General features: G+C 42.4%; 1 protein-coding gene across 1 annotated transcript in view; it reads left to right on the top strand.

Annotated features, from left to right (window-relative positions):
* The first annotated feature begins 587 nt into the window (after window positions 1-587).
* The window catches only part of PKP2 (plakophilin 2), a 79,264-nt gene continuing 64,178 nt past the window's right edge, over window positions 588-15,673 (top strand). Inside the window, exons 1-3 of the mRNA XM_047787240.1 lie at window positions 588-908; window positions 13,607-13,719; window positions 14,346-15,028. Of these exons, the coding sequence (XP_047643196.1) occupies window positions 686-908; window positions 13,607-13,719; window positions 14,346-15,028 (1,019 nt within the window). The 5' untranslated portion in view covers window positions 588-685. The remainder of the gene's footprint in view (window positions 909-13,606; window positions 13,720-14,345; window positions 15,029-15,673) is intronic.

The following is a 15,673-nucleotide window of genomic DNA, read 5'->3' on the forward strand; positions in this document are numbered from 1 at the left end:
ACCCTATTTTAAAAAGTTTTTATTTTACACATGTCATCTTTTTGTCATATTTCCTCCTACTGTCTTGTCCGCCTGATCAAACACCCCTTTCCCACCTCAGGTCCATGAAACATTTCGAACAGTCTGACAGCCTGACAAACCAGACAGACTACTCACTCGGGGATCCCAGAGGCAAACCTCGGCCCGAGAGCAGAAGTGACTCCAGGGCGCACCTGCCTGGAGGGCGGCCTTCGTCCATCCAGCGGAAATTACAAGGATTCGTAGGGCAGGGCCGAGGCCCGGCAAGGCATTGAGAGCCAGTAGCAGGCCGGGCCCGCAGGATCCGAGGTGACCTGGAGAGTGTGCACGACCAGGGGCGGACTGAGCCCTCTCCCGCTTCCCTGCGGTGAGTTCATCTCGCCAGGTGTCGGCGCGCGCGGCCGGCCTGCCCCCCACTCCCCAGCCGAGTGCGCCTGCCCGGCTGGAGCCGCGCCCCGTTCCCGGGTGAAGGCCGGGCGCCTGGCGCCCCAGGCCGCGCTCCCGGGAGCTCTGGCCTCTCACCGGCGGGGAGGCGGGGCCGGAGGAGGGGCTGGGGCGGTGGGGTTGGGTCGGCGGGGCGGGGCTCGCGCCCAGTGCCCGGGACTCCGCAGCAGCTTCCCCTGCAGGTCTCCAGCAGGCAAGCGGCTCGGTCGCCCTCTCCGGCCCCATGGCAGCCCCTGGCTCCCCGGCTGAGTGCGGCTACATCCGGACGGTCCTGGGCCAGCAGATCCTGGGGCAGCTGGACAGCTCCAGCCTGGCCCTGCCCTCTGAGGCCAAGCTGAAGCTGGCAGGAAGCAGCGGTCGCAGCGGCCAGGCGGTCAAGAGCCTCCGGATCCAGGAGCAGGTGCAGCAGACCCTGGCCCGGAAGGGCCGCAATTTCGTGGGCAACGGTGAGTAAAGCCCCGCCGCCTTCTGCATCGCTCTCACCGTGCCTTTTACCCATTCCCTACTCCTTCCTCACCCTCAGCGCCCAGTTGCTTGGACTCCCTTCTTACTGAGGGTGCGAGACCTGGTGTTCTGCCCACCTGTTGCTCGCCAGCCCATTGTACGACCTGTCGCGCCTTCAGACTCCGACCAGCTTACTTGGGGAAAGCATTCTTCTTTTTTTAAAATAACCTCTTACTCACCCTTGTCATCTATGTCTATAAATGCATATGTATGTATGGAAAGAATTCAGTCCAAGATTTTCACCCCTCCCTTAACCTGCTTCCCTAAGCCCTCCACCCCCACCCCGGGGACTTCATCTGTAGGCTCTGAGAGTCTGTAAACACTTTGAAATTCTGTGCAGAAATGTGGTATGTTCATTTTTCTGGAAGAAAGTGCCTCTAGCTTTTATTTAAAATTTTAAAGGATCTATGACCCCCATAAATATTTTTTAAAAAGAAAACCTGAAAGTACTGGTTTTCTGCAAGCTGTATATTGGGATTGTGGTGCCTCGCCCAGGTACCTGGGGGCACTCCACCCAGTGTACGGAGCGAGTGGTTGATCTAGGAAATGAAAAGATTGGGTAGGAGGCTTTGGGCTGGGGAACAATCACACCACCCCGCGGATGAGGAGGAGGAGAAGAAAGGGGACTTTGGCCCCGCCAGCAGCAGCCCCTCCCGCCTCGCTGCGCCCTACCAACGCACTTGTAAGCACAGCGCTGGTATCTCCAAAAAAATTAAGCTTGGAGGTGAACGAGTTTGAAAAAATAGTAGTCCTTATATTAGGTGTTTATTTTTTCATTTTAAAAGTATTATAAGTTTATTGTGGAAAAGAGAAGGGGAAAGAAATTGAACAATTAAATTGGGTTTTTTGTTATTTCCTGCAGTGTTGAACTGTTTCTCTGGGAAGTTAACCTGGGCAAGGTAAATGTAGAGCCTATAAGGAAAAAGAAAAATGCTTGCAGACCAGATCAGAGATTTAAAACAGCCGACCTTGGGAGGCTCTATTGTTTTCCCTTGTGTAAAAGAATCAGGCAATCAAGACTTAATTACTTAAAGGGTAAAGAGAAGATATTTAATGGTTATAGTTGATGTACTTGTGTGCCTTCTATGTGCCAGGAATTGGACTGTATGATTTGCATTCATTGTGTTATTTACGTTTCTAGGGAAAAAAAAAAAAAAAAGCTTGTGAGGTAGTCCTTTAATCCCCATCTCACAGATGAGGAAACTAAACAGTTAAGTAACACTCAAGTTCCCACAGATTGTAAGTAGCAACTGATAGCATTTAAACTCCCAAGCCTGATTTTGTAGCAACTGGTAGTATTTAAAATCCCAAGCCTGATTTTTTTTTTTTTTTTTAATATGAGGGCCGCACCCTTGTTATATGGAAGTTCCTAGGCTAGGGGTAGAATCGAAGCTGCGCCTGCCGCCTATGCCAACAGCCACAAGCACACCAGATCCGAGCCACATCTGTGACCTACACCGAACCTTGCAGCAATTCCAGATCCTTTCCTATCACTGAGCCATAACGGGAATTCTGCAAGCCTGAATTTTTATTTATTTACTTACTTACTTACTTTTGTCTTTTTCTAGAGCCAGCTCCCGCGGCATATGGAGGTTCCCAGGCTAGGGATCCAACCGGAGCTATAGCCGCCGGCCTACGCCAGAGCCACAGCAACCCGCGGGATCCGAGCCGCGTCCACCACCTACACCACAGCTCTTTAGTCTGTGCAGGTCCAGTGCTAAATTAGAGCCAAACTAGCCACAGCAACCCGCGGGATCCGAGCCGTGTCCACCACCACACCACCCTTTAGTCTGTGCAGGTCCAGTGCTAAATTAGAGCCAAACTAGCTGCTTCTGCATGGGGGACACAAGAGCTGCACCTTAAATATTCTTTCCTACCCTCTGAGAATGGGTAGCCAGGAAGAGCGTGGGTAGCCAGGAAGAGCAGCCAGACATCAGCTATTAAGTAAATGCATGGAATGAACAGAAGGAAAGGGAGCATTGCTGAACGTCTACTATGTGCCTAACCCGGTTCAGGAATATATTTGCATCTCATTATATCCTTAAAACAATTATATGAGATAGATATGAGGAGCCATTTTATGTATGAAGAATGTGTCGTGTCCAACATTTATTGGACACTTAGTCCCAAGCCCTCACATGATTTGTCCTCTCAACAATGGTGCATTCATGTTGCTTGGTGAATTCAAAAACTATCAAGTGAATCTATTCTTCCTGCAGGGCACTATGCAGATGCTGAATTAAACATACAGCCTCTTTGCTTTAAAGCATGGAATTTAAAGTCTGTAGAAGGAAACTGCCCTCTTTGAAAAAAAAAAAAGTGTTATCAAGGAAACAATGGTAAGCTACTCAAAAGAAGAACAGCCAACAAATGATGGAGTTTAGTAGTATGAGTTAGACTACTAGCTGAAGGAAATTTGAAAAGCTTCTTGAAGGAATTGGGATTTTAGGTCTCAAAAATTCAGTAGGATGGACATAGGAGAGAAAGGGGCTGGAAGAAGAGCATTCTAGGAGGGAACAGCAGGAATATTTCCTAGTTCACAAATGATAGAACAGAGGGCATTGCCGTGATGCTTCTGCTCTAATGCTCAAGGCAACTGCCTAAGTCCAACTAAGGAACAAAGTGTTTGAAATATTTTTATTACAACAGGAGCTTCTCAGTAAGTTGAAATACACTCAGCAGCCTACACAGAAGTGCAAGTCAGGCAGAGAGATAAGGCAACAAACAACACCTACTTACTCAGCTTTCTGAGATTCAAAGAGGAAATTGGCTTCAAAGGAATTTAACATTAGCACACCATGGAACAATTACCAGGGGTGGTTTGTGGATGTTGTTTAATTAAAGTTCTTTGAAAAAGAGTCTGGGGGTTCCTTATGGTTGTGAGTATTGTTTTTATTATTTCCGGTGTTACTATCCTGTCTCTAAAGTTGAAACAGACAGGCAGTTGTTGAAACAGTGCGGGTCTGGAAAGAATCCTGTATCAACATAAGAAATTCCAGGAAGAAAGGACCCTGGTGTTAACTGCTATTAGCTCCAGGGCCCTGGAGAATTCTGAATTGTTGACATACCTGTAAGATTGAGGCATCAGATAATCTGCTGAAAACAGAGATGAGATAAATGGGACTGATTTGTTGATAAATACCCTGCAAGTGTCTTTAACCCATCAACTTCTCCCTAATGCCTTTATGTAAGTGAGTGGTTTTCATTGTAAATTACTCTTAACTTTGTGGTTGTTATAAATTGTGCTAAACATTTTAAAGTTAGTTGTAACTCTTGGGAGGTACAGGGGGTGGAAAGGAGGTGCATAGAAGCATTATGAAATGAGTCTGTATTGTAGGAAATTTTTTAAATTCTATAAAAATCACATAGATGACATTTAAGAATTGCAGGTATTAGCAAAGGGAAAAATCTTTAGTGTCATTTCCTATTTATTACTCCTTTGAAAGTACTACTGCTTTATTTATTACATAGTTCCCCCTTGGGTGCCTGCATAGGAAGAAAGTCATATTTTAAACTGTTGTGTGTAATACTTTTATAAAACACAACAAACAATATCCTAATAAAATTTGCAGCTTTTTTGGAAATCTACCATAAAAACTTGGGGCATGCCATTTACTTAAATTATTTTCCTGGCCAAGATGTTTTATGTATCTGTGATTAGAAGGAATTCTGGAGAAAGGACTGAAAATTGGCTAAGGTAGCAAAAAAGGCAATTAATAGGTATTTCTGGGGAGGTGAGTTAGCATTGTTTAAATCCCGTATGAATTATTTGTTGCCAAAAAGGAATTCCAGGAAGAAGAAATTTTGGGAGTGGGGTGACTAGTCATTTAGAAAGTAGAAAAAATCAGGGGAGATGGAAAAAAAGTTAGATGGTGCGGTGGCAGGTACATGGCCATGTTGCTGAGAATGCAAAGTATCAGTAGTGCCACCTGATTTAATGTACCAGCATATCTGCCTAATCTAGCCTAGTGTCTAGCAGATCAGTTGCAATGAGGGGGCGTGTGTGTGTGTGTGTGTGTGTGTGTGTGTGTGTGTGTGTGTGTTTTCTTAATTCTTGTGATTATAATTAGTCAAAAGAAATAGAATACTAACATGGTGAGTATAGAAAAATTAACTCCCTACCCTTAGAAATGGTGAAAACATATCTTTTATGGATAAGGTCTTGAATGAGAGTGTAACAGAAAATCAATGGAACTGTAACAGAGTTTGATTATAAAAGTACATTGATCTATGTGTCCCAGATAAGACGGAGGATATTACCTTAAGAGAAGAGAACGGTTCACGTAGACTTTAAAAGACTGTGTTAATGTTATCTATAGCTGTGCTAGTGGTTCCAATCATGGCAGCACAGGGTAGCCCACTTGAATTAGATATTCTAGGTATTTGTTGCTCACATTGGCTCATTCTCCTGAAGTGTTGTTTTAGATATTAGCTTTAAATATTTTTACCATGTATTAAAGTAAGTTAACATTAATTTTACACTCCAATTGAATTTCTGGTCTGATCAACAGAAATTATTAAAAGCTTTATTTTTTTCTTTTCTGAGAGAACAAGCATATTATTGGCAAACCATCTATGATAATAATGAAATATAATAAATGTTGCTAAAACCTTTGGAATTTATAAATCAGACTTGATTACTATGGCATCTAATAAGATCATTTGGTTCCATCTCAGATGACATTCAAGAATTTTAAATTACACAATTCTGAGATAAATGTTGGAATCCAGTGATTTTTGTCATGTACACAAATGTATGAAGACATAAATACCATATTCTTTCTGGGGAAGTAAACAGTAAAAGGCAGTGGGAATAGACACAATTCGTAGAAAACTTAACCTTTGTATTAGAGTGAGCCATCTCACTCCTCTGACTTGTTAGGGTAAGAACAATAAGCAGAATTTCAGATCCTCTTAGAATTATTAAAAAAAATCTATTGTGTATCTTTTTTGTGTAATACCATTAATGGTGGAGTTCCCTGGTGACTCTCTGGGTTAAGGATATGGTGTTGTCACTGCTGTGACTAGTTACTGCTGTGATCGTGTTCTGTCCCTGGCCTGGGAACTTCCATATGCTTCGGGTATGGCTAAAAGAAAAATACTATTAATGGTGACTGAATATCGGGCATGAAAACAATTCCTCTATTCCTAACTGAAATGCTTAAAGATGAGCTAGGGGCCCAATCAATGTGTAGACTTAAATGAAAATGCATATTAAGAAACAAGAAACCTTGAGCACTTGAGAACCCTACTCACAGTTACCATTAAAAGTAGACTTGGGATTCCCAAGGGGAAAGGGGGACAGAGTGGGGTGGATGGGCATTTGGGGGGGTTTTTGGATGCTAAACCCCCCCAAATGGAATGGATGGGAAATGGAGCCCTACTGTACAGCACAGGGAAATGTGTGTGATTGGGTTACTTTGCTGTACAACAGAACTTGAAGAAACATTGTATATCAACTATAATTACAAAAAAAAAAGAAAAAAAAGAATTCACATGGGAGTTCCCTGGTGGTATCCTACATCAAAATCCACACATGGAGTTCCCATCGTGGCACAGCAGTAACAAATCTGACTAGGAACCATGAGGTTGCGGGTTCAATCCCTGGCCTCGCTCAGTGGGTTAAGGATCCCGCATTGCTGTGTGCTGTGGTGTAGGTGGCAGATTTGGCTCAGATCTGGCGTTGCTGTGGCTGTGGCATAGACCAGTGGCTACAGCTCTGATTAGATCCCTAGCCTGGGAACCTCCATGTGCCTCAGGCGCAGCCCTAAAAAGACCAAAAAAAAAAAAAAAAAGATGTGATTCTTTACGTCAACAGGGTAAAAATTTACTTGGAAAATAAGACCTCTTCTTGTTTTAATCTGGCCTCACTCCAGTCCATTCTCCACCTAGGTAATAAACTTTCTCAAATCTTAGAGCATCATATGAGTATGATTCATATTCATTCAGTTTCTTGCTGTTCCCTACAGGAGTAAAATCTTCATTCAACATGGCATTCTGGTTCTCCGTGATCCAATGCCTGCATTTTCTCAAATTTTTGTCCTATCACCACCACTCCCCAACCCAACCAGGCTTATCTTGCTTGGATTCCTGTCCCTACCCCTACTGCCCTCAGAGCTCCCTCCCTCCCCTTGGCAGGGTTAACTCTTACAGGCCCCTCAAAACTCAGTTCAGTTGTGCCCTTGTATAGGCAGCCTTCCCTCATCCATCTTCCTCCTCTTAGTATAGAGGGAGATACTGAATGCAAGGTAAATATTTGAACATTGTGGTCACACAAGATATTTCAGCAGGGAAGAAACATGAAAAATGCAGGGGTTTTCTGAAAATACATTTGGCAGCTTTGTTGGATTTAAAGAAGGGGATCCGTTGGGAGAGAAGAGGTTAACACTGGCCAGTGAGAGGGAGACTTGAGAGTCATTACAAAAAACTGAGTTTTTTAAAACAACAAAGTAATTCAATTTGTAAGTTCTATAAATTCATCTTTTTGACTCTTTTGTGTCATTGTGAGTGTAATGTGCTTTGTCATTGTGGTTCTGAAATCTTACAAGTAATCATTATGAGATAGCTTAGCAAATGAATTAGCAGGAATGCCAAAATAAGGAGATAAATTGTAGGAATTAATATAGATTTGGAAACTTCCAAGATGTATCAATTTAGTACTAAATTACCAGTTTATAGTCATACATTTTAGAACCACATATTCTGGCTACTCAAAGTACATGATTTAGACATCTGCAATATAAAAGGACCTTTTTAATATGTTTCATGGTTGTCTAAAGCAATAATTTGAGGATTACCCCCAAAACGTCATAAACTGACGTCATAAACTGCTTAAGAGGCTCCTGAAAAATCAGGACTTCTGGTGGCTAGTGGGTGATAGCCATTGACCATTTGACACAGTGACACATGGAGTGTGTGATCCATTCTGCAAAGAGAGTTGGCCCATCCTTGGCATATTCAACTTTCTTAGCAGTCAGCTGTGCTCACTGCTGTACCACCAACACTGACTCCTGACATATTCCATTCTGTGAGAACTCAGCCAGCATTTACACATTTATACTCACTCAATACACTGAGTTGTTTCTCATTGTTGGTTAACTGGTCGCTTAGAACACTGCACACTTTTTGTTAATTTTTCAATATTGCAAAACACTATAGGCTTTAATCTGCTTTAAGACAATTCTTCCCACAGTTATTTATTAATTTGTTTTTGATTTTTTAGGCCTGCACCTGTGGCATATGGAAATTCTCTGGCTAGGGGTCGAATTGGAGCTACAGCTGCCAGCCTACGCCACAGCCCACAACAAGGCTAGATCCAAGCCAGCTCTGTGACCTGCACCACAGCTGTCCACAATGCCAGATAGGGATGGAACGTACATCCTCATGGATACTGGTAGGGTTCATTAACGCTGAGCCACAATGGGGAACCTCCCTCACAGTTTTTTAAAGAATAAATTCCGCTTGTCTTCCAGCCTGAGCAAGTGCTTACCTCAGTTGTATGCAGAGTTGTGGAATTTTGGTTTCCATGAATATCTGATAATTTTTCTTAGAAAGTAAAAGTAGAAGATAAAAGAATTTTTTAAAAAAAGTTAAGTCCAGGGAAATGAACTCATGTTATATGCCCATGCAGGCAAAGAAAATCCTTCACCAACTCAGGAGTCCTTGTTTATGGTCCCAGCATATTTCATGTTTTAAGTACCTCCTTTTGTTAGTAAATGATTTTAAGGATCTATTTAAATATGAATTGCTATACAGATTCCTTCTAAAAGGTTTCAAGATGTCATGTCTCACCTACAATAACATGTCCCCAGTTTTACTTTATTGGACCAAGTTAAATCTTTTTAAGGTATGCAGAGATAAAGAGCTGTTGCTGCCCAGAGGTTGCTGTGGAAAGACCAAATAAAAGACGATAGCATTCAGACTTCCGGAGTCTCTTTCCATCAAAAAGACCATTGTGAATCCACACTGTGAAGGCAGCTGCTTGTGGTTGTGAGCACAATTAAGTGTAGCATGTAAATCAGTAGCGGTTGTGAACACCTACTGATTTCTATGCCTACGTTTAACCATACCTGTGCCTACTGCCATCTCTACACCTTCCCCTTTTAGAGCTTAGCGTGAACCAAATCTGTTTTTAACCCTTCTCAGAGTGCTAGGGACTTGAAAGAAAAGATGCTTTTCTGAATGTGAATACTACTCTCTTCTCTCTAATATAAGCAGATAATTTAAAGGTCTTGTTTGTTTAGCATTTCTCTTATCATCTACATACCTTAAGGGAAGCTGTAGTTGATGTTTTAAACTAGCCCAGATATGGTTAATGGAGTCACAAAAGAGGCTTGTCAATTTGATTTCATAAATGTATCAAATTTAACCAATTAGGTAATAAAGCTGGTCACAAAACTTACAAAGAAAGAACTGATTATGGAAATTAATTTACTATTTTTAACCTTAAAAATATTCCATTATTTTGGACAATATTTTCGTAGATGACCAGAAACAAAGATATTTTCCTACAAAACAGCTGCTCAGGGATCACATCATGCAGATTAACATTCTGACTTGGAAAGGGAGAAAATAACGTTTTCTGTGGGGTCTACACGTCTGCTATCTCCTGAGCAATTTGGAATTCATCTACCATCAAACCAACTCCCCTCACTCTCAGCCTCCCACCTCCAACCCTGCTCCCATAGTCACTTTGACCTGAATTGCTTGTTATTTGAGGAAGTTGGAGTTCTGTAACTACCTCCTTCATTTCCCATTAAATGGGCTCCATTGACATCCACAGTGTTCTTAGAAGAAAAGGTTTAGATCATGTTGCCTGAGTCAACAGTAATTTGAAATATTCCCTATAAATCATCATCTTCTTTAGGAAACAGCAAAAGCACATTATGCACTGGTAAGTGAAATGAATGGCCTCTAAAACCATAATAATGTCATTATGATCATCCTCAGTGGCTGGGTCAATCAAAAATAACCACAAAAAGCCAAATTCTATATCACTGGTAAAATTACAAGAATAAAAACTTGGAGATACAACACAGCGTAAATTAAAGCCTACAAACCAGTTTATCCCTCTTTCTACGATAGATTAATTCATGAAAATATGTGGAAAAAACAAATTTTGTGACCTAAATTTTTTATTTTAAGACCATATCTCATTTTTGCTTTACAATTTGCTTTCTCAGGTAGACCTCTCTCTCAGTATCTCTGCAAAAGTATGGGAAATAAATCTAAGTGATTTGTCCAGACACACAGAAAGTGGTAGATTTGGAGGTGCCAGACCAAGTCCACAGATTTCTTCAGTTTAGGGAAAATACCTACTTCTTTTTGTGATGTAAACAAACCCTTTGAAATATAATCATTCCTTAATTTTCCATGTGAGAAAATATGGATTTTTATGTTGGATTTATTTGAAGCTGGATGTGCCTGAATGAATATGTTTTTGTTGCCTTTTTTTTTTTTTTTTTGTCTTTTTAGGGCCACACTCACGGCATATGGAGGCTTCCAGGCCAGGGGTCAAATTAGAACTGTAGCCACTGGCCTACACCACAGCCACGCCAAATCTGAGCTACGTCTGCAACCCACACCACAGCTCATGGCAACACTGGATCCTTAACCCACTGGGCAAGGCCAGGGAGTGAACCTGCATCCTCATGGATGCTAGTCAGATTAGTTTCTGCTGAGCCACAGTGGGAACTCCTTGCTGCTTTTTTTTTTTTTTTTTTTGGCTGCACCTATGACGTATGGAAGTTCCTAGGCCAGGGACTGAAGCCACGCCAAGTTGTATCTTGCACCACAGCTGCAGCAACATTGGATCCTTAACCAGCTGTGCCACAAAGAATCTTTCCTTCATTACTTTCTTATTTCTATTTTTGAAGAAGGCCATAGCTGAGTTATTTTATATTTTCAATAATTATATATTTTATTCTCTAGTTGAACAGAAAATAATGGCTTTCCTTACGAGATTAGTTTCCATCCTGATTAATATTTTCCTTTTTATTTTTTAATTCCACCCAGTTCAAAATTTCTTTAAAATCTTAGAACATAGAGTTCCCACTGTGGCGCAACAGTATGGGTGGTGTCTCTGGAGCACTGGGACACAGGTTTGATCCCTGGCCCCAGCACAGTGGGGTGAAGGATCTGACATTGCTGCAACTGTGGCGTAGGTTGCAACTGCACCTCAGATCTGATCTCTGGCCTGGGAACTCCATATGCAACAAGGTGGCCCAAAAGATAAAAAAAAATCTTAGAACACAGCTGCTAATTCATTGATCCACTGTCCTTATCTCAAACTCATGATTGCTTAGGCAAATTAATGTGCATTATTTGTTGTTTAATATTGGCCTTTTAACCAGAGAAACTTCTATTTATTGACACATCCAGCAGGTTAAATATCAGGAGTCACAGCTTTTCTTGCACAAGAGTCCATGGTATAAAAATCTATTCCTGTTTTATTCCCTCTTACCAACTACCTTGTAGTTATTTTAGGAATCAGTAAACCAGTCTCAGTTCATTTGTCTGAAAACTGAAGAAGCTTCCTTATAAGGATTTATGTCATCAAATAAAGAATTAAATTCATAGAGTATTTGGAGTTGCCCAGGTAAAGGTTCTAGAGGAAAGAGAATGACTGTTTTGGGGTTCTCGTATCAACAACTATGATAATAACTCTCCAAGTCTTTGATAGATGGCAGTTTCAGAAGAAACACATGCAGTCAAATAGCAGAGATCTATGGAAGGATGAACCCAGAGGTCAAATCTGATATTAAATCTCTTTCCAGTTTAAAGCAAGTAATTTAAGTTTCCCTCTTTATTAAGGGACAGGATAATAGCTAACTCTGCATCACAGAATATTGAAAAATAAAATAATTTGAGCTCCTTAAAGAAAAGTAATATTGAAATGTAAGGAGTTATCCAAGTTGTTTTAAAAAGCCTTACCACCACCAGCAACAATGTGAGTTAAAGAATGTAAATTAAACATTTAGCCTCCTTTCCCACACCAGCAGGACCCTTGCAGCCCTGCCTCCCTGTTAGCCTGGGATGGGGGTGGGGTGAGAGGAGCTGTGGGGCCAGCGGTGGGGGCTTCAGACAGCCTGGGCAGCCTCAGCAGGAACCTCAGGCAGGCAATGGGAGCCGAGTCCATAAGCCTCTCACAACTTTTGCTGTGGGGTTGTGCAGAAGATTCCTTCCCTCATTCAGTGTCCAAGTTCCAGGCATCCTCTGTTATTGAGGTTAAAAATTAAGGGGCTGCCTGACCTTTTGCTAATCCTTGAGAAGAAATCAGGCCCCTAGAAACAGGAGATGCCTGGCTTAGCTCAACTCCTCTGGTCTTTAAGGTGACAGTTACAAGTCTGCAGCTGCCTCGCCCAGGACCCCTTGAGGCCTGAAACTTGTGTACCAGCCAGATTGTTTGGCTTCAGGAAATAAGACACATGTACAAACAAAATTTGGGATGGATTCGTTCTTTTCAGCTTTTTGACAACAACATTCTCCATTCCCCCTCCCCCTCAAAAGAACTTGTGAATCTATTTTAGTCTCAAAAGAACTTGTGAATTTATTACTAGACTCTATAACAATTTATTGGAAAAGTATGTTGGTATGTTCCAGTTGTATTGGAAAGGGTCTCTCTGTTTTATTCCCAACATCTTTCACAAGTCTCTGAAGCCTAGAAGAGTTAAATGAGTATTTTATTTTTTCCTTTGATTTATAAAAGAACGCTCTGTGAGAGTAATTTTGGTTACTAGAAGTTACCTAGGTTTTAGAGATCGTCAATTACTTTGATTAGCTGTTTTTTTGTTTTGTTTTGTTTTTTATTTTTTGTTTTTTGTTTTTTTTTTAGTAAGGCAGTAGGCGGTTACAAAAGAACAAATAAAAAGATGGAGGAAGGATAAAGCAGGTAGAAGAGCATCGCAACCCCATCTTCTGCTGCCCCCTCCTCAAAGAGGAGCATTTTAAGATTTACCTCAATTGAGACTCCCTGCAGGCCCCACAGAGCTGAGCAGGAAGGGCTGCCTCCTGTGCAGTGTCTGCAGGTGGGCTGACTGTTAGATCCCAAATTAAGAATGAGCCATTGATGGATTCCTTTGTAGTGCAGAAGTTGATTCCCTTTCCTGCCTAACTCTCACATTGCCAAGTGCCTCAGGCCCAGGGCTGGTCTTTGTCAAGCTGATCCATGTTTTCTTTGACCCTACCAACCCATTATATTTATTGCCTTCACCTACGTCCTTCTCGGGAAGCCTCAGAGTTCCTGCCTTGGTCCCCTACTCTGACTTAAACTGAACTTTTATAGTACTGACCACCTAAGCCAGTTGAGCGATTCCCAATTTTTCAGCATTGTAACAAATGTTTTTAGATTTTTGTGAAAAATCTCTTCTCGCCTTTCTTCCCCTTCCTCAAAAAAAAAAAAAAAAAAATTAAGATATTTTTAATTCAGCTTTTATTTTGAAAAGCTTGTGAAGAATGTTGTGATAACCTGCAACCATTTGCCACATCCAAGGGTTATGTTAACGTAGAATTTAAAAAACGCTATTATAAATCCAGTACCTGTCATTGACTTTACCTATTTAAATTTAAAATATACTATTGCTATACAGTCTTTTTTGAGTGATTGGCTCACTTACATTATTTTCATATTGCTTGATTGCAGGAAATCTTCACCGAACCAGCAGTGTTCCTGAATATGTCTACAATCTACACTTGGTTGAAAATGATTTTGCTGGTGGGCGTTACCCTGTTACTCAAACTTATGATGTGCTAAAGGTAGGATACAAAAGAATATAACCTCAGTTACCAGATTACCAAGAAAACATTTTTAAAAACATTTTTAGACTTCTCATGGTGGCTCAGGGGGGTTAAGAACCCAACACAGTATATGTGAGGATTCAGGTTCTATCCCTGGCCTCACTCTGTGGGTTAAGAATCCAGCCCTTGTGGCAAGCTGACACTTAGCTCAAGATGCCACTGGGATCTGGTGTGGCCAGTGGCTGCAGCTCCAACTAGACCCCTAGCTTGGGAATTTCCATATGCCGCAAGTATGGCCCTAAAAGAATAAAATAAAAATTAAATAAATAAACTTTAAAACATTCTTAGATTATTTTTTAATGTTGACCATTCTCAAGTATTACCTTTTCCTAAATGAATTATGAGAAGACTGGTTTTGTGTGAACACCACAGAAAACTGGAAACTTTAAACAATCTCAAATCCTGGTGCAAATACCCAGTCAACCAAGTCTCGTTTAAAAACAGATTTTACCCAGAAAGGAGCCGACTTCCCCAGGGGATTCAGAGAAACCAACACCTTGTGTTGTAGTCCTGGAAGAGTGAATCTTCCACAAAGATGTAAACCACCTCATGTGTCATTTAAACTGTATTTCTCTCTGGTGCAGACAGGCACGGCCGCCACTTACGAAGGTCGCTGGGGGAGAGGAACTTCACAGTACAGTTCCCAGAAGTCAGTGGAAGAGAGGTCCTTGAGGCAGCCTTTGAGGAGGCTTGAGATTTCCCCGGACAGCAGCCCCGAGAGGGTTCCGTACCCTCACAGTGAGCACCAGTACAGCCAGAGAAGCCAGGCGGGGCTCACCCTGCGGCACCAGGAGAACCGGAGGTCCACCCTTCTCGCGCCGCCCAGGTACGCGCGCTCGGAGATCGTGGGCTTCAGCCACTCCGGGGCAGCGAGCCGCCAGCGCCTCTACGACACCTACCACCGGCGGTACCACTATGGGGCTTTTCAAGACGTCTTGGACGGCGCCCCGGCCCACTCCATGGTGCTCACACACCCTAGGCCCGGCACCAGCCACAGCCTGGGCAACCTCCTGGAGAAGGAAAACTACGTGACCTCCGGGCCGGCCGCGGGGCAGGCCCGGCCGGCGCCCTCGCAGGGGGGCACGCAGAGCCGGGCGGCACGGTCGTCCTGGCACCAGAGCTCCTTCCATAGCACGCGCACGCTAAGGGAGGCCCCAGCCGTGGAGTCGGGCAACAGGAAGACGCACATGACCGTGGGCCAAGTGGCAGCAGGAGGAAGTGGGAACATGCTCTCTGAGAGAAGCACTTTCACCGATGCCCAGCTTGGGTGAGTCCCCTTCTCAATCTGTGGCGCTGTGAATGCCAGCACATTCTGTTCCCAAAGCCCTCACCACGTGAGCTGGCGCTTCTGGGGCTGCAGAGAAAGGCTTCCCAAGATAAGTGATTAAAATAATGACTTCTCAGGCAGCCGCCTAATTGACAGATTAGCCTATTTACCTCAGGGACAGGGGCCAAGCGACCTGCTCCCAGGGCAGCTTTGTAAGAAATGTGACTTTTAGTCCATCTGTTCCAAATCAGTTGCTGGCTAAAGGGATGGCTACTCCTTGGCTGTGTGAAAATCTGCTTTGAATGAGAGTTAACTCCAAAGTAGACTAAGAAATGATCATTGCATGCTTTTTCTCAGTCATTTCTTGAAATAAAGGAAGGAAAAGGGCAAAAAAAAAAAAGTGAAAGTTTATTTCTGATGCTAAGAGTGACCCTCGACTTCTCTTTTGGTAACTACTACCATAAAAAGATAGAGAGCTAATTTCTAGCTGTCTCTTTCCTTTCTTTGATACCTGATAATATTACTTTTTGATTCCAGTATCAGTGATTTGGAGATTTTTGTTTTTGCAAAACTAAAATTATTGAAGTTCAAAGTCATTTTTTTGCCTCTTCTATTTACTTTATGAATAAGAGATTATTGACTAAT

This window comes from Phacochoerus africanus, chromosome 7 (assembly GCF_016906955.1).
Source record: "Phacochoerus africanus isolate WHEZ1 chromosome 7, ROS_Pafr_v1, whole genome shotgun sequence".
Taxonomy (NCBI): Eukaryota; Metazoa; Chordata; class Mammalia; order Artiodactyla; family Suidae; genus Phacochoerus; species Phacochoerus africanus.